Below are 25058 nucleotides of genomic sequence, written 5' to 3'. Positions count from 1 at the left end.
ACGGATAACCTATAAAACAGTTAGTCAAAACCTTTTATTCTTCCCCTTTTTGTAGCTTCCACTGCAAAAAACCCTAAACAAATCTATTAAAAAAAAATGAAAGAGAAAACCAGAAAAGATCTTTCTAACTGCAACTTTTCCACAGTGAATACAAGGAGTGACTGTTTACAAGCCACTTTCAAAATTGGTAGCTCTGCTTGTAACCATCAGTGCCTAGAATAATTATTGGCAATTAACATCGAATACTCAAAAGATGTGAGACTATTTCCTATCTTTGTTGTGGGAAATCTTCATTTTCAATGTCACTGACTTCAAGATCATTCTTGACATCAATTATACAAGCTTCTAAAGGATTTTCAGTTCCCACTAATGTCAACAGGAACTGAGGGTATTCAGCAGCTTATAGAACAGGTCCTTAGTGTTCATTTAACAAAGTCAGCAATAGTTTTAAAATGTCATCAATGACACCAAAACTTTGCCTTTTAGTCATTTAGAATATTAACATTTTTTAAGACCAATTATTTGGTTTTGCAAGTTGGATGTTATGTTCATAACAATATGACAGCTCAGACTATAATCTAAATTTTATGATTGCTAAATCTGCCTTCTAGTTCAGATGAGACAGAAAACAACAAATTTACAAATTACACTTAACTAAAAATACAAGTCCAATTCAAAATCCAAAAGAAATATGATGAAAACATCTTCTAGACTACACAAAATTCATCTTAACTCAAATACACAATGAGACACAAGGTATATAAATGATCTGCCCAAACATTACCTGAAGAACAGCCTCTTCCTACCTTGGGAATGAAACACAAGGATTAAAGCTGACTTTCTCATTAAATTTAGTACTCAAAGATAAAAGATATGAATTAAAGTGCTTCCTATTTCAAGAGAAGACTTTCTTCCCAGACAGAAATTGCTAACACTTAGTAAATTCTCTATAATTACAGAAATGCTCTTTACATCAAAAAAGTACTCATCAACTTCTAAGGCAAGCATACAAATGACTAAACATTTTCTTATTGTCTATTAGGAGAGACAGAAGTACAGACAAATATAATCATAATATGCATGTACCATTCTATTAATAAATTCTAAGGAGAGCGTGAGCACCCCTGAGATTTGGCAAGTTGCCAACAAATTCTTTAGCGTAAAAAACTAGGGCTCCGGGTATATAGGAAACAGCGGGACATGACAGCAATTTAATAATTTAGCAATTATGTAGCAACCATTCATCAATAATTAATCAAAGACCTATCATTTAGAAAAAAGCAATAATTCAAGAACTTTCCTTGCCACAATGCCAACGTCCTGAGCCAGTAAAATTCACCCCTGATAAAAGTATGGGTTGCAGATCATCATTGTACTCATAAGTTTAACCTTCTGTATGTAAATCAGAAAAAAACCTGCAAAATTAAATCAAAACTTTTCCCACTCAGTACTCCTCCATTTTTCTGCTGCTACAGCAGCAAAATCACCTCACCTTTATGTCAGTAATTATTACCATTTCTATTGTACACACAAACTAAAGTAAATCAGAAGACTAAAAATTTAGGTGACTGTATTTTTCTGGTTGAACAATTCAGTGGATGAAACCAGGGCTGGGTTGTGGGTTTGTTTGCTGGTTAGGGTTGTTTTTTTTTTTTTCAATTAACATTGACACACCTCTTATAATGCCTCAACAAGAGATTTTTTCTAAAAAGAAAATGATTACTTCATGCTTATTTCTTAGCATGTCCAGAAGACAAATTATAACAGGCACATTATAGTAATACAAGTTGATTTTGATTTTATTGCCTTTTAGTAATAGGTAAACTTTTAGTATTAATAAAGAAGTAACTAAAGTCCTAACTCCTGATCTGCAGTAGCAGAGAAGTTGAACTTTATGAATACATGCTAAAATGTAAAGCCTACCAATCCTAAATGACTCAATGTGTCATACATGTTGTGGTTCAATACCCAAAGACCCTCTTATATTCAACATTGGCATTTTTCTGGGCACTGAACTTATGAAGATATAAACTGGCTTTCAACAAAACCGAAGAACAGGTAGAACACTTCAATTCATTTTAAACAGAATTGCAAAAATTCTCACAAACGTGCACATTACACTAGGGAAAACATTGTAATGAAAAACCCTGCACCTAGCTGAATAAACAACTCTGTAAAGTAACATTAGATGTCAATAGAAAATGCAAAAAAAGAATCCCATAAGAATTAGCACAAAAGCAAAAATTAGCAAAAACCAAGAGTAATAAATTCCAAGGAATTTGTTGTGAAATTCGAAAGTACTGGTTAGGTAATACAACACAAATCAAAGATCCAAGAGTATATAAAGCTGTGGTAGTTTTGGGGATGTGCAATGTTAAAAATTAATTTATTATGGTGTTTGTTTTGGTATGGTTAGAATATTAAATTTTATCTCTCCTCTTTACTGAAAACTGTGAAATCTTTGCTCTCACATTCTGTCTACCAGAACTTCTGATGCTGAAGACTTCATTGGTTTGCAAAAATGTATTTTTCACATCATAAACCTAGCATTTATCTTCAGTTTATAGTTAGATTTGTTTTTTATTAGGCCTTAAAGCCAACTAAGTATCCCGTAAAAACAATTTATTTGTACTGACTTTGATTTTCATAGCATGCATATGCACAAGAAACAGCTACACGAACAAATAATCAGTTGTGCAGTCTCCCCTACAATGGCCTGACAACCAGTTCCAAGTAGGGTCAGAATGCCCTACTAGTTCTACACCTTAAGCTATGCAGTCGTTGCTCTGTTTATTGTTGTATCAATAAAAGATAAAACCTGCAAACACGGGTTTTGAGAAGTATCAAACCATAACAGTAAGAATTTCAGTGAAACCAAGTAAGAATCACTTCACTCGAGCCATCAAACTTCAGGAAGAATACATTTAATTCCCCAAAATACAAGGTACTTTTGGATTTCTTAGTTTATTATTTCCTTTTTAAAATGACTGACGGTGAAATTAAATGGAGAAGAATACTTCTTAAGCCTTATTTTAATCATACTCCATGAACATAACTAAAATGGCAATACTTGCTGCTACAGTTTTAAAGAATGTCAAGACTACTGATTCAACTGAGGTGAGTAGCTACCCATCTGGAACAGGTTGCCCAGAGAAGTTGTGGATGCCCCCTCCCTGGCAGTGTTTAAGGCAAGACTGGATGAGGCTTTGAGCAACCTGGTCTAGTGGAAAAGTGTCCCTGCCTGTGGCAGGGGGTTGGAACTAGATGATCATTAAGGTCCCTTCCAACCCAAACCATTCTATGATGATCTATGATCTGCAGACTCACTGAAGTTGCAACCTGAATTTTAACAACAGAAGCTTTCTGCAAACGCAGGGGCTGTACTTTCCTCCTTTTGACTTATTTAACTAGTCCTACATAAATATTAGTTCACCCAAATGTGACTGACCAGTATGGAATTGATATTACAGTAAAGTTGATGGTTCCGTTAAACCTCTTCCACAGCAAATTGTTCATTGTTTCATGTTTACAAAGTTTTACCCTTCCTTAGCTGTCACTTACTAAGATTCTAAAGAAGCAGCTCTGCCAAACAGAAACATTGCTTAACTGATCTGCAGCAACAAACTGGGGGAGGAGCACTTAGATGTTCATCGTACTCTTAAACTATGCATTATACACTCGTGACTCCAAAGATATGCCAGACAACATTTCTAGAACTTTATCAATCAGTAGACATTTCTACAGTACACACAGAATGTGACTTTGTGTGTCAGTAAAACTGCTCTTCCACAGTAATGTTACTCTCTTGCGCTATACAGCATGCCAGTGTCAGAGCAGGCCTATGACACAAACATGGAGCGCAACGAAGACTCCAGTCTGGCGTGTTCACACAGTGCAATGCCAACCTGGCAGTCAAGCTCCTGGAAGCAGTCTAACCATGTTCACAAGCAGCGAGCTGAACCTTGCGGACTCTGGTTCTCAGTGGCTTATTACCTGAGCCAAACAGCCATGCTAATACCGCCTCTGGTTCTCAGTGGCTTATTACCTGAGCCAAACAGCCATGCTAATACCGCTTCCAACTCAAAGTTAGCTCAGTGTTCAATTAGATTATATTGCCTAATCCAAAAGCTCAGTGATGCTTGAACTGGTGATCCCATTCCCTCTTCCTTCCTTTTCCTGTAGAAATCCAATCTATACTTTTCAGAAAGGATAAATCTACTCCCTCTTCTAACTATTCTTGGATCTTACAGATATCCCTAGATTTAGCAACTATTTACTGTTTTAAGTCTTCCTTTATTACCACCCCATGGAGTAAAACCTCTGCTAATGACATAATATGAACAAATATTTTATATCTAGTTAATGTATACTTATTTTTGCGTACTCCTACTGTATATCTCTGCCACTGCTTTTTTACCTGTACTACAAGTATTTAGGAAGATATTTATTTCCTAGAGTACTGCGTCCAATTCTGGGGCCCCCAACATAAGAAGGACATGGACCTGTTGGAGTGAGTCCAGAGGAGGGCCACGAACATGATCAGAGGGCTGGAGCACCTCTCCTATGAAGACAGGCTGAGAGAGTTGGGGCTGTTCAGACTGGAGAAGAGAAGGCTCTGGAGAGACCTTCTAGCAGCCTTCCAGTACCTGAAGGGGGCCTACAGGAAAGCAGGAGGTGGACTTTTTACAACGGCATGTAGTGATAGGACAAGAGAAAATGGTTTTAAACTGAAAGAGGGTAGATTTAGACTAGATATTATGAAGAAATTCTTTACTGTGAGGGTAGTGAGACACTGGAACAGGTTGCCCAGAGAAGTTGTGGATGCTCCCTCCCTGGCAGTGTTTAAGGCCAGATTGAATGAGGCTTTGAGCAACCTGGTCTAGTGGAAAGGTGTCCCTGCCTGTGGCATGGGGGTTGTAACTAGGTGATCTTTAAGGTCCCTTCCAACCCAAACCATTGTATGATTGTATGATTCCCTTCATTCACTTTTTCTGGAGCAGGAGAAAACACCTCTCCTACCCATCCCCTGGTATTCTTGAATTGTTGCTGTAGTTGAGATGATCTAAAGATGTAAGAGAAGAAAGACTTATAAAAAGAGATAACAAAGGGGATTTTTACATCAACTAGTTTATATAGTGGGGGTGGGGTAAAGTTTCTGGGCAGATTCTCCAGCTCTGAAGCAGAAGCAACAAACTTCAAGCTAAGAACAGGCCAACAACAATCTCTTCAAGTAAGAGATTTGAATGTTATGCACCTTCATTCTCCCTCTTTGGCTTTGCTAAGTACCAATCCTCTTCTAAGAGGAAGAGGGCTAAGTACATATCCTCTTCTCTCCAGCCATATAAATGACTAATAAAATGAAGTTAAACTCAAGATATAATTCCTATTAAACGTTGCTATCTTTCAGCAGCAAAAGAGATTTTTAAAGTTCCTAACAAATTCTAGTCACTTTTTCTTTCTCTACTGCAAGTTTGCCACGCCCTTAATTGTTCCAGAAAAACTGCTTATGAAGCCAGGCTGAACGGTAACTACCCAGCTTAACAACAAAAAGTACTTTTAGGAGATCATTTAGTGCAAATTTAGACAGCTTACATTGATAGAAGTTACAGCAAGACGTTCTTAATAGCTGAACACACAAATTATTGTGGGTTTTTAACAGGGTCAAAGACAGGAACTGTGGTAAATCGGCTTTGTCACAGACAATATATGAAAACACACTTTCAGAGCTGCTATTTTTAAACTGTACTTAGCTTGATGTTTGATGCTTCTTCCTCAAACTCAAAGAAGAATCGTGTACAGAATCTGGTCTTTTTTTTTTATTGGTTAAAGAATTTTTCTTTAAATAGAACTATTAGCTCTGTCTGCAAGCATTTTCCTCCTTTGAGAACTATATAACCCTTTGCACAGAACTAAGTACATCCTCAGGAATAAACCTGTTACTCCATTTTTGAAAGGCCCTACTGTATGCAGCCTGACTGTGTAAAAAATCGTAGGAAACCTTCAGATGGGGATATCTGTGGGCAAGTTTTGTATCACCTAGGATTTTGCCACTAGCATTCCTTGCTGTGAAAGTCTCTAACTTGCAGGCAATTATTTAGCTTTATCATATTGACATACGAGTTAGTGTTCCCTTAATACTGAGGTTTCTCACCTTTAGTTTGTTTTAAAGACACTGGCACCATTTGTGAACTACCTCCAGAAAAAATGTTTTTCATATTCAAAGTGTGTATCAAAGGCTTATATTCTATGTACAAAGATAAGCCTTCGGTTAGCACCTAATCTCTGAAAGTAACTAAGTAAATTTTTATTAAGTTAATTTTACTGAATTTCTGCCTATGATACTTTTTAAATGCAACTTCACCTGTATGAATATCCTTTAAGTAATACTCACCTCCAAAAGATAAGGCTCCACTTGATCCAGAGTTTTTCCTAGATGCTTATCTGGATCTAAACCTGCAAAAAAAAAAAAGTGTAAAAAACTTTTTTATAAAGTACTATTATGACATCAAGAAAGGTGCTTTTTTTTTTTAATTAACTTAAGCAAGTCTCCCTTAGAAACCGGTCCCACTGTATCTAAAATCAATTCTATCCTAAAGAAAACACACTTAGTCAGAATTTTCTCTTATCCCCTCTGGGAAACTGGTTTCCATGTTCGTGGAAAAATAAGGCCAGTTACCTTTTCACTGCGTGTCAACTGGAAAAGCTGTTGTTTTCCTTTCTTAAAAATTTCACTATCCAGTGAAGTAAACATGTGGGTCCACGGTAATAAAAATACTACACAGAAATTACCTCTTTGAGTCAGAAGTTAGCTTTGCACATACCTTTTAAATTAAAATACAAGTTAATTTTTTATAGTTTCTGCAAATTACTGGAAGGGACACATAATAAAACTTTTTTTCCTAAATCACATTCTCTGTGAAAAAAGGGTAAGAATTAAAAAAGATGGAGATATACAGAAAACTCAGACTTACAGAACGTCTTTAATGTTGTACCTTTTGATCCATCACAAAATATTCTGTATGACGTCAACATTTTGATTTCTTTTTCTTGGTAAAAAAGTAAGTCCTATTAACATTCAATAATTCCTTTAACTTGCGCCTCTGTGTTTCTGTTTTAGCTTTTTCACTTTATGAGTTTTGCCAGCTCATGGCTGTTAAATGGTCTCGTCTCAGAAATAAATCAAATAATGGGCAGAAATCAGCATGGGGATAAAAAAAATCCAGGAACAACTGTTTCAAGAGCTGACACCTTCAACCAGATAAATAGCCTAGCTGGATTTAAGACTAAGTGGTCAAAAGCTCTTAACATATGAAGTAAAGAAGAAAAAACAAAATTATGACTTCTGAAAGTGAAGGAACACTGGAAAATTTTCAGTGATCGCATTTTTTACTATTCTTAATTATTGTGGTTTGTTTTTTTCTTTTCACTGATCGCAATACTTGTCTATTTTTTCCTACTCTACTGCTTTATACAGTAATGGGTATCTTTAAAGAGTTACCACCAGAATGACTCCATTTAGAAGCAATTCCTGATGTACCTTGCAAAGCACTTTAGATCATTGATTATGAAAGCTGTTACATAAATGTATGGTAAACCATTATATAAAGTCGTTGCTGAGTTCAAATAGCTGATACGCCTTTTAGTTTTTACAATGATGGTTCTTGGTATATTTAAATTCCTGTGAAATTAGAACAAGTTAGAGTGAATGAAATCTCAAAACATTAATAAAGTTTTTTAAATATTTCATTAAAGCACATTAAAAATTCCCTTACTATCTAGGGGAACACTTTAAAATCTGCTTAATAATTAAAGTGAAAGAGGACTGAGTTTTTTCCTCCTTCTATTCTTTTTTAGTATTGGTTTATTGCTCTTTATCAACAGACTAAAAATGTGTGTTGCTAGATATATGATAATGATAATTTATGCTTGTAGAAATAAACTTACAACAGCTTAGCATTATATCCTTGACTTTTAGGGATAAGTATTACACTAAACAAGCCTTTTCTCTTAAAACAAACAAATAACGAGTACCATATTTCAGTACTCATTTCACACATTTACATTAGCATTCTTAATTAATTTAATTTACATTAACATTCTTCATTAACATAATTACTTTTCTAAGAAAAGCAAGCCCTCTCCTTGATAAAAACAAATTGCTTTCCTTTAAACTTAAACCAAGGATATATTACAAACATGTGAGAAGAGAAAATGTTGTCAGCAACAGACACACTAACTTATTATTTCTTCCACACTAACATATCATTACTTTCACAACTTGTCTTTGATATTAAGAAGGATATAGCTACTGTTCTGCCCCCTAATGATCACAAAACAATAATTTAAAAGAAACTATTATACAAATAGTATACAAAAATACAAATAAATTGCCTATGTATACACTACGGGTAAACTCTTTAGTAATATCCCACACCTACAAGAAAATCGGTGAAAGTGCAATGTACCCTTTCTGTTTCTCAGTAGAATTCTGGTTTTGGACAGCTTGTCTTTCTTTTGAAAAATATTATTTCCTTTAGCTTCCAACAGTTTTGTACTGTGAGTGAATAGAGATCATCTGCTAAAGGCATCAAGAACCAATGTAACCTGTAATTTGCAGAACCAGTAATCCCACATCCCAAATCTCTAATGGTATGCATGTATAGATGAAGCTGTATCTCTACTGCTGCCATCAGTATAATAAACTATCTATAAACATACTTACAAAACAGTTAACATAAATCTGTACTTCTATTTGGCATGTTTTTCTTTAAACAAAGGAGTAGATTGATTCAGATTCTTAAAATTACTTAGACTAAAAAGAAAAACAATGTACTGTAAATTCTTAGTACATTCCATTTAACCACATCCTCCAGATTTTTCCTCCATGAAACTAGATGTGAAGAAAGCTGGATGGGTGGATAAACCAACAACAAGGTCCGGAGCCTGGATGACTGCATGTAGAATTAAGAAATTAATTAGGAAGAGAACTATAATTTGCAGCACTGACATCTATTTTACTTAACTTGCATGTATCAATGGGAAGCAATTACAATTCAATTAAAATATCCACTTTTATTACTTTACTGACTGACCTTGAAGTTAATGCCTGTTTTATTTAATTGCATCATCTATGAATAAATGTTAACCCTAGAATGTTATGCCCCATTATTTTCAATTCATTTTTAACTCCCCAACTGAACTACATCAGTCAATTTATTATGAGCTGTCAAGAGAGCAAGTGGGGCTTTATTTCTTTGAGATAGACCAGTACATGATGACAGAAACATCTTGAAAGTTTTGATAATGCTGTTTTTAACAGTGCTCAGTAAAACAAATCGTGCTCTCACCTCCAGTTTTGTGGCCTAATTTTACTGTATGTGATAGCACAAATGGTATAATCACTTCAAAGTAATTTCTACTCCATCTGTAATTCCTGATAAATCCACTGACAGGAGCAGAACTTCTTCCTGCAGATATCAACAATGGCTGCAGAGCTCTCTTACGCACAGCCACAAAACAAGTGCTGTAGAGAACTGCAGCAATGTCAAAAGACTGGGGCAGAAATTCAGGGCTTTATTCTGTGGTGAAAAAAACGTACCAAAGAACATTACTAAAAGGCATTTCACTAGTGTTAAGTTACGCAAAAGAACCTATTTTAAATGGTTCACTTTGTACACATGTATTAGTGGAGCATAAAGCCCTCACCTGAGGGGTAACTACCTGATATTACTTGCATTTATCAAGACCATTAGAAAATCAAGTTCCATTTTCATGGTGTTACATTCAGCTAATAAAATCTACATTCTAAAGCCTCATCTTACTAACAAGTTTTATAGAAGTTCAGAATCTTAAAATGGTCTTGATTTTTAAGAAAGTCTTCTAATATAAAAAATTCTACTTTCACCTCTTAGTAAAACGCTGAATAAATAAAAATTAATCATAAGTATTGGTTTTAAGAAATGGTGGTACATAAAGTTCTTCTGAAAGCTACACTGAACCAAACTGTAACCCATAATACATGAACATATTGTGAAAGAATCACTACCACACACACGCATCAATAAAATATGAGTTAATCATTATCTCTTGATAATATAGGGGGAAAGTCTCTGTTCTTTCCTGACTAACCAACCTTACGATTAAAAAAGTACATCTTATTCCTTTCTGACTTCTTCCATAAAATAAGGTTAAAAACATATATTCAAAATCACTATCTATTATCAATCTTCTTGAAATTTCATATACATAGAATTAGAATAGACTTTCGGAGAAAAAAATGGAACTTGTTTTAAAGTTACAACAACTGAAAGTTCCATTCTTTTTCCTGACTTCTTGAGAAGTATTGTTGAGGAGATTAGTAACTGTCATCATTATGACTGTCAGGGACCAGGACTTAACTTCTGATGATGAAGAGCAGTATAATGCACAGTAAGGTTTCTGGAAAGATCCTAATCAGCTGCTCACCAAAAGCAGAATTATTTAGAACTTTAAATAAGAAAAGAGGCAATGAAAGACTTAAGTTTTCTGGAACCAAACAAAGTATCTTTCTCTTTTCAATTTCTTTTTCAGGAAGAAAACAGGGTTAATAAGGAGTTGATGGGACCTTTAAGGTACAGAAAGATGAAGAGAAAGCAAAAGAGTATAAAGGAGAGATGCAACCACCCATCTTAGAATTGGAACACAGAAAATATGACTATTTTTGAAGGTTGAATCCTCTACTTCAAATGTTTTGGGTTTTTTTCTAAGTAAACAATATAAAATCACTGATTTTCATGAAACAGGATCAAGCACTATTCTTTAAACGACACATAATCAAAGAGTATGTTTCTAATAGCACAGGAAATTCCACACACAAAAGTATTAATTGGTAAACTAGGTTTACTCTGCAGGCGTGCAGGAATGTCAGATACCCTTCATGACGCAGGAGTGCACCTGCCACAGAGATATTAATGCACTGTAAATCTATACCTTAAATTGTCTTGAGGTGAATGATTCCTGGTGTCGTATTTAGCTTTCATTTCTACGAAGAGTTGGGAAGTGAACTTTTTGTCTGGTAGCATAACTTGACAGGTTCATAGTTGATTCTTAACCTCCTCATAACTTTCACACATGAAAGGTAGCATAACAATGGTGAGCTGGATGAATTCCTTGAATTTCTTTTTCCAAAACATCAAAAAAAATTGTAAAAGCTGCTTAATTTTCATATAAAAATGAAGGAAAGGAAAGTGCAATAAATACTGGCTATTACTCCACCTCTAAAAGATTTGAGATGAATATACTTCTAATTTATTGTATAAAAGAGCAAAATTCATGCAACTTGATTATGTGCCTACTGCTTTTTTCTTTTTTTATTCCTTTTTATTTTTTTTTTTCTTTTTTATATGGGTTAATTTATCCAGTGTGGGAATAGTACAGGGATGGAATCTGAAGATATTTTAACTCTTTTCAAGCTAAGTGGTAAAGTTATAAGATATTAATCCCAAAGTGATTCTAGCACATGATTCCAGTGCAGTTTATTTAGGATCACAGTTTATCTTCCTTCTCGGAAGTTCATGAAATATTTTCTAAACTAGGTTAGCCTGCTGTCATCAAATTTTACAATTCTAAGAGGTAAAAGGCTCTAAAACTCTTCACACCAGCAATGTTAATTTTATGTGTAATCTCTTGTGATTTTTTTTTTTTTAACATCAAAGTTATTTGTGTTCTACTTACATGTAGGATTCAAAGCAACTTAGGTTCTGCCATTTCTGGAACAGAAACCTGAATAAGTCTTTGAAGAAATTTTGTATTGTTTCATTAAGTAACAAGGTAATATTTTCACGCAGGTACTTTTAAAACTCTAAAAAGTTCGTAGTTAAAAAAGACATTGTGGAAGGATTGTTTAATAACAGCATTAAACTTCTTTTAATCAAATCTAAGACTCTATGCAGCAAATGGATCAGCTTATTGAAAATACTGTCCCAGTCAACTGCCTCTCAGGACTTTCAACAGGCTTCAGAGACTTAAAACAAAAGTTATTACAGGTTCCGTTCATACAGCCACACATGTATGACTCTCCTGATATAAATTTGTTTTCAGTGTTTTGAACTTTGGCATACTGAAATGTTTTGAGTAGAATTACTTTAAAGTATTATTTATTAATCTATTTAATTCAAAGTGTTCAACCATTCCGGCAGCATAGTTTGGATAAAAAAGGATGTGCTGTTTTGCCCCTGTTAAAGAATTCTGGTATTTCCATGCTTTGAACAGCTCTAGTGCTATTAAGCTTTGAAGAAAAGGATTGAAATTCGATCCAGTGGCAGAGAAAGAGGCATAGTGCAAGTGGTAAAATCTGTGCAACTTTCATTAAATCCATCCCCATGCAGACAAGTTATAAACCTTTAAAAAGTCACAGTCCCCAGAAGGATCAACAGAGACTTCTTACAAGAGAAATCAGTAGATCACCTGAAAAAGGGTAAAGGCCAGAGCAGAAATAAATGATCAGATTAGGACAAGAAGCCTTGTAAAACTTCAACTCAGAGAGACCTGGAAAGCAAGCATGTATGGTTCTAACTACACAGATATGCCTTTAAAGGTTTGAGTTTACACTCTGTTTCAGCACAGAAGTCTGCAGAGTGAATGTGCATCCAGAACTTAAATCTTACCAAGCATTAAAAAGCAGCAAATGATATTCTAGTATTAACAAGACACCACTTCTCCCTCCTGATTTTCATTGTTAAGATTATTTCTGTTTTTGACATCTCTTACTAAGATCTTCCACTATTTTTCAGCTCAAAGTTCTCACTATTCTTCTGCCTCCTTCACTAGAACCCTTACTTCTTTTTCTCTTTCACTTTAAATGCCTAATAGTCCATTCTTAGCCCACTGCTTCCATTTCACTTTTTCTTTAGATGATCTGATCTCCCCAAACTGCAAAGCGATCTTTCCTCTTTTAAGCCCTCTTTCTTCAATTTTGTCTCTCTGACATTTCCTTAAGAAGGAGTGCACTCAATAATGTCAACTTTCAATTACTTTTCTTTTGTCAGGAACATTCACTTTCCCACTCTTCCTTCTGACTCGTCTCATCTGTTACTACTGAAAATATCGACATCTGTCCCAATCTCCAACCTACAGGCTCACGAGATAGCAAAGAGGGAATGATATTTCTCTTTAATTTGTTTCTAGATCCACTTATGCAAACTATTACAAAATTTCATTTCTTTTTTTTCTGTAACACACTTTATTTTCAAAAATTTCTTTATACCCATGCACTAAAAGCTCTTTCCAAAACCTCATCTTACACTTGTAACAAACTATCTGTAATTCATATACAAGCACCAAGGCAAACAACATTCCAAATGCAAAGATTATTTTCTTATCTTAGTCTTCTAACCTTTCAGCTGTGCTCTGAATCGAAATTTTTCTTCACAGGAAGTCCATTCCTAGTTCTCTTTTCTCTTACTCATCTCTTTTGCATCATACTCTTCTTAAAGCCTAAGCTAATTCTGATTGATTTCTGGTCTTACATACAATTCCCATTTTTCCATGTTGATCTTTTCCCATGTGAATCTTTTCCCTCAGGAAAAAAAAAGGGGCCTGAGCTAAAATAGCTCCTGTGGTTTCACAATTGTTCCCAAACCTTTTCTACAAGGTTTAGTGAACAAACAGGTGTGGTACCTTTTCTTCTATCATAAATAACATGAATGATGTAGATAAAAGAGGTAGTAGACAAACGTATTAGAGAACAAGCCTAAGGCAAAAGTGTCAAATACACTTAAACTCTAAAGGACAAACCAAGCTTTGGAAGCTTTGTTTGAAAATTCAGCGACAATAACTTGTGCTAGCTAGGAAACAAGGATTAGAAGGGGGAAAAGACTAATAAGAGTATCTTTCCTAAAGTACGTGATAGGTGTAAATTTACCAAATTTATAATCTGAAAAAAATTACAATAACAATTACTTAAAAGCTATTATATGTGTATACAAGATAGTACTTTACTATTGTTCGGGGATAAGTTTTTTAATAAAAATTTAAGGCTACTGTTTAGAATACATTATTCCTAACAGAATAGACAACTATTAAAATGTGACAGTACTTGGAAAAATATTATCAATCATTTTATGTTCCACTTCAAATTATGATAAACAGAAGAAGTCTTTTTCATATTAATAAAACCAATATGAATGTTATCAAGAGTAAAAGTTGTGAAGACTGTCATATATTCCATTACAGTTCCAGTGTCTGGTAACTGCACAAGGAAAAAGCAATGGAACAATCACCTCTAAATAAGCTGAACTAGCTAAGAATAATGCCAATGTTTATTTAGTAATAAGTAAGTAAACAAATCCCTACAATATGGAAGAAAACAACAGGGATCTTGATTGATTTCTTAAAAAAAAAAGTTCCTCACTTCCTTCTGTTATGTTTGTGAATTGTCTGAGAATTTTTTCAAAAAAATTTAGAGGAAGCAAGTATGTTCCCCTGTGATGATAATATAACAAGTTCCTTCAATTTCCCCAATAAAAATTGCTCAGTACTAAAAACTAGAGACACATTTTCAAAGAACACTGTTCCTTTCCATTGCACAGATGATGTGCTCAGACAAAACTGACGCAACCATCAATTTTACTTCACGATATGATCTGACATTACAGCCAATTTAGTGGTAAGCTTTCTACTGAAAGAGAGAGGTTTGTCCTCCATGCGGTCGTGGCATTTACACAGTAAGTTCCCCGCACACACAAACAAGCAGTACTTCTCTGCTAGATCACCCAGCTGCAGCCACACAATCACTGGAGTTCTTACAGGGGCAGAAGCAAGTAGAGACTTGTGGTTTGGAAGAGTCAGCTAGAAGGGGGAAGGAAAGATCAACCTTTTGGCAGCAACTCACTATTAGATTAGATTATCTGTAACACTAAATTACACCCTCAGGAGCTTAATCAGGAACTGTATGGTGCTAGTTCTTTTTTAATGTATTACTTTATATGTAAATCTTACCTCCATGAAAATTAGTGGGAGCCTGGCTATCAATTTCAGTCAGTCAGGATTTCACCTCTGTACACCAGTGGCATGCAAATAATAAACAATAATGTAGACACCTAGGTGGTTAGGTTTAAATAATAAACAAAAGCTCCACGTACTGATCTGATTCTACTGAGAAGTGACATTCTCTCTCTATGAATTAAAAGCTCATACGCACCCTAAACTATCAGCTTTTCAGAGGATTCTGTGTACAGCAGGAGCATACCAATGTTCTTGACCTTGTGAGGCAAGTGTCAGGATCTTCTCACAGCAAAGGACACTCAAGTTAAATGTACATACTTCAGACAGTTCATTTTAGAGAAGGAACTTTAGGATTTGTTGACAGACAGGAGATGGCAATGGCTCCCTAAGGACTCATTAGTCCATTGTTGGAAGGAAACAGCCTGGGTAAGCAACTAGGGCCCACACCATCTCAAAATTTAGGCTTCCACAGCCCCTGTAATTTCAACGCTACCCATGGCTGAGCATGCAGATTGTCTAGAAGCACTCAGAGCAGCCAAACCTACAAGATAAAGGGTGTAGCCATGCCATAAGAGCCCCACTTCAAATATAGGCTGAGGACCACAAGTTAATCAGCCCTGATACAAAATTTCAGCTTTTATTATTGTCCAACAGTTGAACAGCGTTATGATATCATTTCTCTCCTGTGGTCCAAAGAATTCCTAGAAGCTAGAAACCTAATTTAACCATGAAAGAGTTTTTCTTTTTCAACTTAGTATTTCTATTACCTGATTGATTACTATTTTTTTCAGGTATTTAATTCAAATAATAAATCATTAATTTACCATAACCAAACTGGGAAGAAGCTGCAATGTATAAAGTAAATATGCATATTAATCCCATAAAAGATAGAAATTTGAGCTTATATTCTGATTTTGACTGAAACATTGAAGAAGCAATTTTTTTTTCACCACTTCCTCAAGCTAACAATGTGCTCTTATAAAACTTAACGAAGGTGAACATTACTCTTAAAATTTCAACAAAAACTAGAATCACTGAGGACAAGCTGCTTTAACCGCACAAGATAAAAACAATTTCAACGATATTCTCATATATATGAGAAATGAAGTTTGTCATATTTTGAAATGTACAGTGGCGCTTAAGTTTTAGTGTTAATTCTTAACAAGATTTAGGTATACTTAACCATATAAGTAAAGTAAAACTAAATAAAACCCGATGCTCAATTTTTACGGAGGACCATACTGTGAGGAACCCAAAGATTCCTTCCAAATGTAACCTTCCTCCTTCTCCCACTTCCCCCCAAGTACTACAACTTCTGCTGCAGTGGAAGCAATTTGCTTTAGAATGTGGCAGAGGTAAAACCAGTACATAAAGTTACCAATATTAAAAGTTGAATCTGTTATATGCATACTCTGCAAGTTACTTAGTATTTTAATCCATAAAATGTGTCCAGAGAGCAATGGTATCAAAAATGCATCTTATAATTGTGCTATATTACACTGTCTCACATGAGCAATGGATATGACTGGAATTTCAGGCACACACATGTTAAAAACAATCAATAACTGCTTCTATTTTAGCTATTACTGAGTAACTTCTTTTTGACTTTCTCGGATTTCCACTGAAGAGAGGTATATTTCAAATATAAAAGTATCATGCATCATACAGGCATGTTTAGCAGCAAGAAAATGGCACTGAAGATAAATATGCATAAGCAGCTTTTTTTTTTTTGAAAGCTCAGGTTTGCTGCTAGATTGTGGAATGTTTTTCTCTCATCATTAAAGCCTCTGAAACACTCTAAAGGCAAGAAAGTTGATCTACTTATAGATCAACAGAAGGCATGGGAAGAGGGCTTGCTAACAATACTTCTTTTGCATGTAAGCAAGAGCAATTGCTATCCCATCTGGAAATGCACGCTACTCTGAGATAGAAAACTCTTGCCACTGGCAAAGTTTATGGTATTAATTTGTAATGGTGGATTTCGGGAAATGTACTAAACTAATGCTCATTTGCTTGCATAATTATGTGTTTTCTACATAAAACGACAGGCTTTTACCTTGCTAATACTGGCACTGAGTTAATGGAAAACAGGACAAGACGGGTGTACAAGTATGCCAGCGCTGATGAATATCAAGCTAACTTACAGATTTCCTTCTTGCATTAACATCTGTACAATGTACCATCTAACGCACCACTCTTTAGACTCTTAAATCTGTTATTTTAAATATTTTCATTGCAGTTTAGTTTTGGTTATTAATCTAAGAAGCAAAAAGTTAAACTGTCTTATCTTCTTTGCCACTTGATATGTTAAACAGGCTTCATACCTTAAATCCACTTTAATAAGGCATGCAATTATTATAGCATTACAGAATAGCCCCAGAGCACACAAGCTCCATTAAATTTGCTTACATCTAATTACGTCTGCCTGAGCCAGGTGAGAAATTGACTCTGATAAGATCTTTCTTTTACCTGTAGCCAAAAAAATAAAAAGGAAAAAAAATCTCAGAGCGGTTTTCTATCTATCTACAAATATTTATGGTATTCGCTCCTTCAATGAATAGCCCACAAAGCAGTCTTTGTGCACTAACTAGGGCAATTTCAGTTTTTTTTTTAAGACTGTAGAATACAAAAGACAAGCTTATCTTGCTTCAGGCATAAGACAGGTCATCAATGATGTCTACTTGTGAAATAGTATTATCCATTATTTAAATCATATATTTTCTTTAAAAAGTTATTCTGATGTGAAAAAGAATGTTACATATTCTTTGTGGACTTTTATTTTTTCTTCATGTCAGCATAGACAATGAAAACATTCTACTTTATGGAAAAATAACATAAATATTAAAATGTACTTTACACAGCCTTAAAACTATTCCTTTAAAACAGATATTTTTTTTTTCCAATGTAAAAAAAAAAAAAAAAGTGTTTTATAGTAGAAAACACAGCATTCAGTTTCTACGTATTTGTAACTGGCCTTTCAAAATTCAGGAAAACACTACTAAATTACATTGCTTTTTACCTATAAGTGAATAAGGGAATGTGGTATTCCTAATAATTCTAATCCCACTAGCAGTCCTAGCAGATCCTAGAGAACAATACATCAAGACCATCATAATGATAATGTAAAAATTAGTTAGAAACTATACCAGCTGCAGAGGAACAAATAAATAAAAAATAATTAATTAAAAAAAAAAGTCATGGAATTCATCCAGTCTAAAGGGATTATAATTCAATTCTCGATTAATATTTAAGGAGAAATCAATTTGTTTTAAAGCACTCTTTAAAGAAGACAGACATTAGGAATCTGATGTGAAAGTTACCCAGATAAACCGTCCATCAGACTTCTAATGCAAGGTTATACAATACTATTTTTTAAATGTACATCTTTAGCCACCGATGCTCTTGTATTACACTATCCATTCTTTGGTATAATGGCTATTGTACCCAAATCTATAGTCAACCCAAAAGAGAAAAGGTCCTTTGGTCACATTTTATGCTTAAGGCCTCATTTGACACTTTTAAATGAAAAACTGCATAGAGGATTGAAATGAATATATTGTACCATTAACATGTTTCTTACATGCTTCTGAGGGTTATAGAGCATGTCATTCAATAAGCCTTCCTATAAAACTTCATTTGACCTTAACTTTTCACTCAAACAATAAACAAACAGGTTATCTTTCATATTGATTTGCTTCATTATACAAACCTCATTTTACATATTTGACAGTGAAAAGACATGTTGATTTTCTGGTATACTAAACAACCATATTGTAAATATCATTTTTTTGAAGGCAATGATGAACTATTTCTGTTTGCTACATGCTTTACCAACTCAAAGACTGTTGTTACACAAATGTTTTGGCCTCATATAATTACATCTTGTTTGATGTTAATTTGTTGTATTTCTATTAAAACTTTCACGGTTGTTTTATAATATTGTCTAGCCACCAGTCTGCATCATCTATAAATGACAATACTGTGAACCACTGAATTATGCATGCATCCTTACTGCAAATCAAAACCAAACTAGAACAAAAAAATTACAGAAGGAATTTAATGATTATGCTAGGAAGAATTACTTTCCAGCTTTTCCATGTCTCCTCTAAGAATGAACTGCACACAGGTAAATTATTTGTTCAGACATCATGACTGCTATTCAGCCATGTCATTTTTTAAAATTTTCTTCATATTAACATTTCTTATCCTAAAATGTAGAACAAAATTTGTGTTTTTCTCAGTTATGTTATTGATTTGTCATTGGGAAGTTTCAGTAGACAATATTGCTCAGAATCTGAATACATACCAAAAGCTGCCACTTTTATGATTATGGCTTGAATGTTAGATGATATTATTTCTTTAAGCAATATTTCCTGGTTCCGACGCCAAAGGTATGCTAAAGGCTGAAGATTAAGCCTTCTGCACCTTAAAAACAAATAAAAAATTGGATAAAGCCAAGCATTATGCTTTTACACAGCATGAATCATGTAAAATTAGAATTAATTTCTCTCATTTCCTACCTTTAAACATTTTTTCTTCTAAAATTTCAATTACAATACTTTAGTATTCCTAGATTTCAGTATATACATTAAGTCTAATATGGAAAAAAAATGAAGTAAGCTTGTTCTGACTATAATTCATCTATGTAAGTAACATGTAACTCAGTGATGTAAAGAGATTTGCATGGGAACATCAGTAATACCATTAGAAAATGCATTCTTAAACATTTAGGGATGCAAACCAATTAATACCTTAGGAAGTGATCACTTTTTATGAACACAGCTAAGGCAAGAGTTACCACTCTGTGATAAATGTGGCACACATCACTAGTAGAATATGCTGAATTTGTTACACTCAACAAACCTGAGATTTAGATCAACACCCAAGGAAAAGAATCATTCAGGAAAATTCATACAGCTTGTGATACAAAGTAACAACTTGTAAATGTAAATTTAATTATTTGTTTTGATACATATCATATTTAGACAGCATTTGATACATAGCATTTGATTGTTTATGAAATTAGAGAATCACTAATTTGCACTATTGATAGGTAACCCTTCTGCAAATTGTCAAGTACCATCAGTTGGTGATAAAATGTGTAATGCTTATTCCTGATAAAATTAAAAACATTTAACGATGGGACTAGCTCAGGGCACTCAAAAATTACCTTTATTTGTCAATTAACATTGTTTATCTAATACATGGGCATTCTCCCATATGTTAGATAGACCCACTAGTATTAGTGTCACAACTTTACAGCTAAATGGTTGTTTAATATTGACATGTAATTCACAGTTAGCACCCATATAATCTGATTGGGTTTGTTATTACTTTCATATATTTTAAAAGAGCACTAAATTGTGAAATTAACAGAAATATTTAGCAACTCTGAATGCAAAGTAGTTCATTTAGGTGCCTCACCTTAGCTAACAAATTAGCTGAATCCAAGTAACTGGGATGGTTTATGTGAAACAACTTTATTGCAAGGGGTAAATCTACAGATCAACATAAAATTTTTTTACCACTAAGTGACCTTGGAATTAATCAGGTCTGTTTGAAATATTGTGATGTCCTGTCAATCTTTTGGCTGTGGTGAAAGATCTGAAACCCACAATCAACAACAGCAATCTTTTCTAAAATACCTAGTAACATGATCAGGCAGTCATTAAAATGTTTTAAGTGTAAGTTTAGTGTAAGGCAAAAGAAAAAGAAAGGAGCTATTTCTGACTGCAATTTACCTATGTAAAGTGTAAAGAAAACACCCATGCTGTGTACCTTGCTGATGTGAGGCAAGTTGGCACAGCATTAACTTCACCATTCCTACAGTTCATAAAGTATTCCAGATATTTGCTTTTATCATCAACAAATAACTAATGAACTCAAGAAATTGTAAACAATTTTTAACACTAGGTGGTTTTGCACTTCATCAGACATATATAGCGAAAATTTTTTTCCAGACCCAAATAAAATCTTGGCCTACATAATACACACAATTCCCATTACATACTCCTGCTTTTAATTAAGACTCTTAAAAGTATCACAATCTATCTAGACTTAAACAGTGTGCACAGTAGAAGTGACAAATGAAAGCTCCTGATAATGACAATCGAGTCTAGATTTTAAGGAAGTAAGGGAAGATATGCACATAATGATTCTCTTGCATGTGATTCCTGATAACAAGTCACAGGATGCCCCTCTATATTAAAACTCTGTTGAAAAATAGAGCTATTTTACCACAACACCGTAGTCACTGGAATTGAGTGAGATTTCTGTTGAAATCGAAGATCTGAACCTACTCACTTATTTTCATATAAAAAGTCTGAGTATTTTCAACAGATCCATCAGAGACCTGAAGAGCAATCAAAAAATCCAGTATAGTCTCTACTGGATTTTTACTAATGAACACATGGTTCCAGAAAAAAAAAAAAAAGATAGATACTTACTTGAACAAATTTAGTTAATTTGGTATCATAGAATACGAGAAATAAAGTAACTGCCTCTGCTCGAGAATTTGAATTAGAAAACAAACAAGTAAAGCACTTTCCAGCATGTGTATATTAATAAAGATTAATATTTTCTTACACATCTTCAACTCGAACTCTCTGGTAGTCAGAAAGAATGGCTCCCACAGATACCCCCTCCACTGCTTCTTTGTCCTGAAAGAAGACATGGATTACTAATGATAGCAGTATACGCTGGCGTAAGCAATAGAGATTCTGTACCTCTACTAGCAGAATCAACAAAGAATAAATTTTTCCCTGTGCCCAGTACATGGAAGTGAATGGGCTGGAATGCAGATGTTGCATAGAAGAGAGCAGCACAGATGACCTACTACATGGTTATTACTCTAACACAGTAATCTACTCGACTCAAGTACCATTCTACAGAAGAAATAACCAGGGTAACTGAAAAGTACTAGATTTTAACAGCTTATCCTAAAGTTCTTCACTATAACTGAGGGGTTAGCTATCCCCCCTACAAAGAAATATCAGCAACATACAATCATGATGATTAATTAAACTGTTAGCATTTGTCACAATATGCAGCACAAGAGGGTGAAAGATTACTCTTTTTATCCTAACACCAGAACAAGACAATTCGTAGGCAACTTACTCAATGTCACCTTTTAAAAATTCTGCTATAAAAAAAGGTTTTCCAAGACATATTTTCTCTGTTTCATTTGAATTACCTAAGCCAACAGTACTTTATTTTTTCTTGTAAACACACTGAGAATGCAACATTTGAAAATGCACTTACTTATTTCATGAGCTCTTGCATTTCTAAGTTGTTTGAGACCCAACCAACATGCTAAATTTACTTCCTTTTCCTAAAATTTGCTCCAGCTAGACTTTAGCTAAAGTTGTTTTCCTCTTTTAACCAAGGTTGATCATAACTACACAGCATGACTTACCTTCTGGACCTGCTCATTTAGAAAGCAATCCTGTGAAGTTTGCAGCAAGATTTTACCACAAAATTTTAAACTATATGCCTGGATATGAATTTCAAAATCAAATCAGTTTTTGCCTGCCATGGTACTGAATTTAAAATTCATTCTCAGTTTCTTATCAATAAAATTATGCAGAAGGTGTTTTATTCATAATTATATTGTAGGGAAAAATTTCCTCGTTTCTGTCTGTCTGGGATATTCTTTCCTCAATCTATTATCTTATTCTTCTTTACATTAATTGTCACCTCATATTTGCCCAATCAAATTCCTAAGTTATTCATAGCCATCTATATTTCTGATTTAAGAGTCACTGTATTTATCAAAATTCCTAGCAATAGTAACCTGAAAATTATATCACTGTTCAATTTATGTACTTCTACATGTCATTAATGGATACATCATTTAATATGAAACTTAATGCCAAATCATACAGGGTTCAGGTTGATGCTTCTCACATATGCAGAAGTAATAGTACTGCTAAAAATTAATTTTAGTTTATCTGTCACTGGTATATTATTCACTGCTGGTTTTATCATTATTATTCCTATTATCCAGCCAATATTACTTCTGCTTCTCTTTGAGCTTTCTGTGCAACAATATTTCAAAGCTCTTTTCAGAATAAAGATAAATCACAGACATTTCCATTTACTCAACTCACCCATCTAGAATTATGTTTCTTAAAAAGTTACATAAGTGGAGTCTTCTTTAAATAAATTTGATAAAATGATTCATGAAGCCTTCTTGGATCTTCAAGTACATCTAAAATGTTTTCCTCATACTTCTTTGTTTCATGCAATTTTGATATGCAGTTTACCTGTACTGCTACAATTGCACTTAAGTTTCATTCCTCAAAGTTCTTTTTAGAATGATTACAAAGTTAAGCCTTAGAAAACATGACAGCTTAGTATTGTTTGTTTGTATTTTATGTAAAAAGAATAACACAATTCCTTCAAAATGTCCTCTGTAACAACGTTCAGACATCATTGAACATGTCCAGAAACACTACCTGTATTTCTGCTTATGTGAACAATTAATTACAGGCAACATATCCTCAAAGGTAATAATCATGAAGTGGTCCATGCACAGGATCTGACATCCTGAACCAATATTATTAAACAATTAATACATTAAATATTAACTATCCATGTTTCCAAGTCACCACACATCTTCCTGTGTGAAGGAACGAAGCAGCCTGTATCCCTTTCTGCTCAACACACTACATTTGTAATGGAATCACAGAATTGGAATGGCTGAGGCTTCTCACTTTTGCAAACAAACTTGAGTCTCCTGCTGTGAAGTACATCCAGACTATCAGAGGCTAGGACAATATATGGTAATAAAACTCAATACCTTTATAGGGAGAGAAGTATTCAACTACAGAAAGGAATAGGGGAAGACAAAACCAGGAAAACACTGCAGAAAAGCATCTCCATTTATGTGATCTTAAAGCAGACCGGGGACTCAGAGATGATGGCAAGGGAAGAGTAAAGCAGATTTAGCCTATGATCCAGTGAACAACAACAAAACCAAAAACAAAACTGCAAAGTTCTACAATCACCCCCATAGCCTCCCAGTGTCAGAAATACTGAATGTTCAAATGCTTTTTCATTACCACTTCTTCATGCAAGGTAGCGTAATAATACAAATGATATACCACATCTAATATATCAAGAACTGTGGGATACATGTGGGGTTTCTGCAGCTAGCCACCAATGTGGCAGCTACTACTGGTGTTACAGCTACACTACAAATCTGATCAAACAGCAAGTATTTATTGCTTCATGGGACACAATAGGTTCAATGATCACAATACAAATAAGCAGTATCTGGGAAAAAGGCAAAACAAAGAATTATTCAGATTTTCTACTTATTGAGATTACCAGAATTGTTTTGCTTTCATTAAATCAACAGCAGGTGAATACATTAGTGTCACATTCTACTAAACAGAGGTGACTCTAATCTAATCTTTACTTTTTTCGGATTCCATTAAGACACAAATCAATTTGTTCTATGAAGAACCATGTACAATAGAAAGTCATTAACTGATAGAATACCAACCACCAAACACTCTATATTTGTTAAGGCTTTATACACCCACAGTAACAGTACGGTCGACCTTTCTGGCTGAATCTATCACACTACGTTGACATCAAGACATGATTAATGGTAAGGCTGTGACCATTCCTTTTGCTTTCAGTAAGATTTTGCTATTAAGTTCAGCATGCTCCAATTTATGGGACTTTGCCAGGTAAAAAAATCTTTTACGGTCACACAGTAACGAATTTTAACGATATTTAACAATACGCGTATATTATATATTTCATCTTATAGACATCTACCTCTATGTTTACTTGATAGTTTTCTTTTTTATAGTTGGATGATACAGAATATACATTCTTGCAAAGGACAGTCCTTAAGTGTTAACATCCAGAAAATTGTTTTGAATTTTCTTACAATCCTCACTTAATTGCAAAGATAAGCACTTTTTTCTGATTCATGCAAACGTCAACTCTCAGACTCCCATCACAGGTGCAATTAGTACTACCATCTAATGGAAGAATAACACAAGTTGAAAGAATCAAATCACATCATTTAACATATTATAGTACTTTTCTGACAGTAGGTC

The 25058-nt window shown here is 34.2% G+C and overlaps 1 protein-coding gene across 6 annotated transcripts in view; it reads right to left on the bottom strand.

Annotated features, from left to right (window-relative positions):
- The window catches only part of DPH6 (diphthamine biosynthesis 6), a 240397-nt gene that overhangs the window by 159240 nt on the left and 56099 nt on the right, over positions 1-25058 (bottom strand). For 4 of the 6 annotated variants that reach the window (XM_068398495.1, XM_068398501.1, XM_068398500.1 and 1 more), the window contains exons 4-7: positions 21568-21641; positions 19289-19407; positions 17392-17451; positions 6392-6453 (exon numbers count right to left, since the gene is read on the bottom strand). In XM_068398495.1, the coding sequence (XP_068254596.1) occupies positions 6392-6453; positions 17392-17451; positions 19289-19407; positions 21568-21641 (315 nt within the window). The remainder of the gene's footprint in view (positions 1-6391; positions 6454-17391; positions 17452-19288; positions 19408-21567; positions 21642-25058) is intronic. The other 2 variants (XM_068398498.1, XM_068398499.1) reach the window with 1 other exon arrangement.

This window comes from Nyctibius grandis, chromosome 4 (genome assembly GCF_013368605.1).
Source record: "Nyctibius grandis isolate bNycGra1 chromosome 4, bNycGra1.pri, whole genome shotgun sequence".
Classification (NCBI taxonomy): Eukaryota; Metazoa; Chordata; class Aves; order Nyctibiiformes; family Nyctibiidae; genus Nyctibius; species Nyctibius grandis.
Note: the sequence above shows the minus strand (reverse complement) of the source record. Positions and strands in the feature narration are given on the sequence as shown.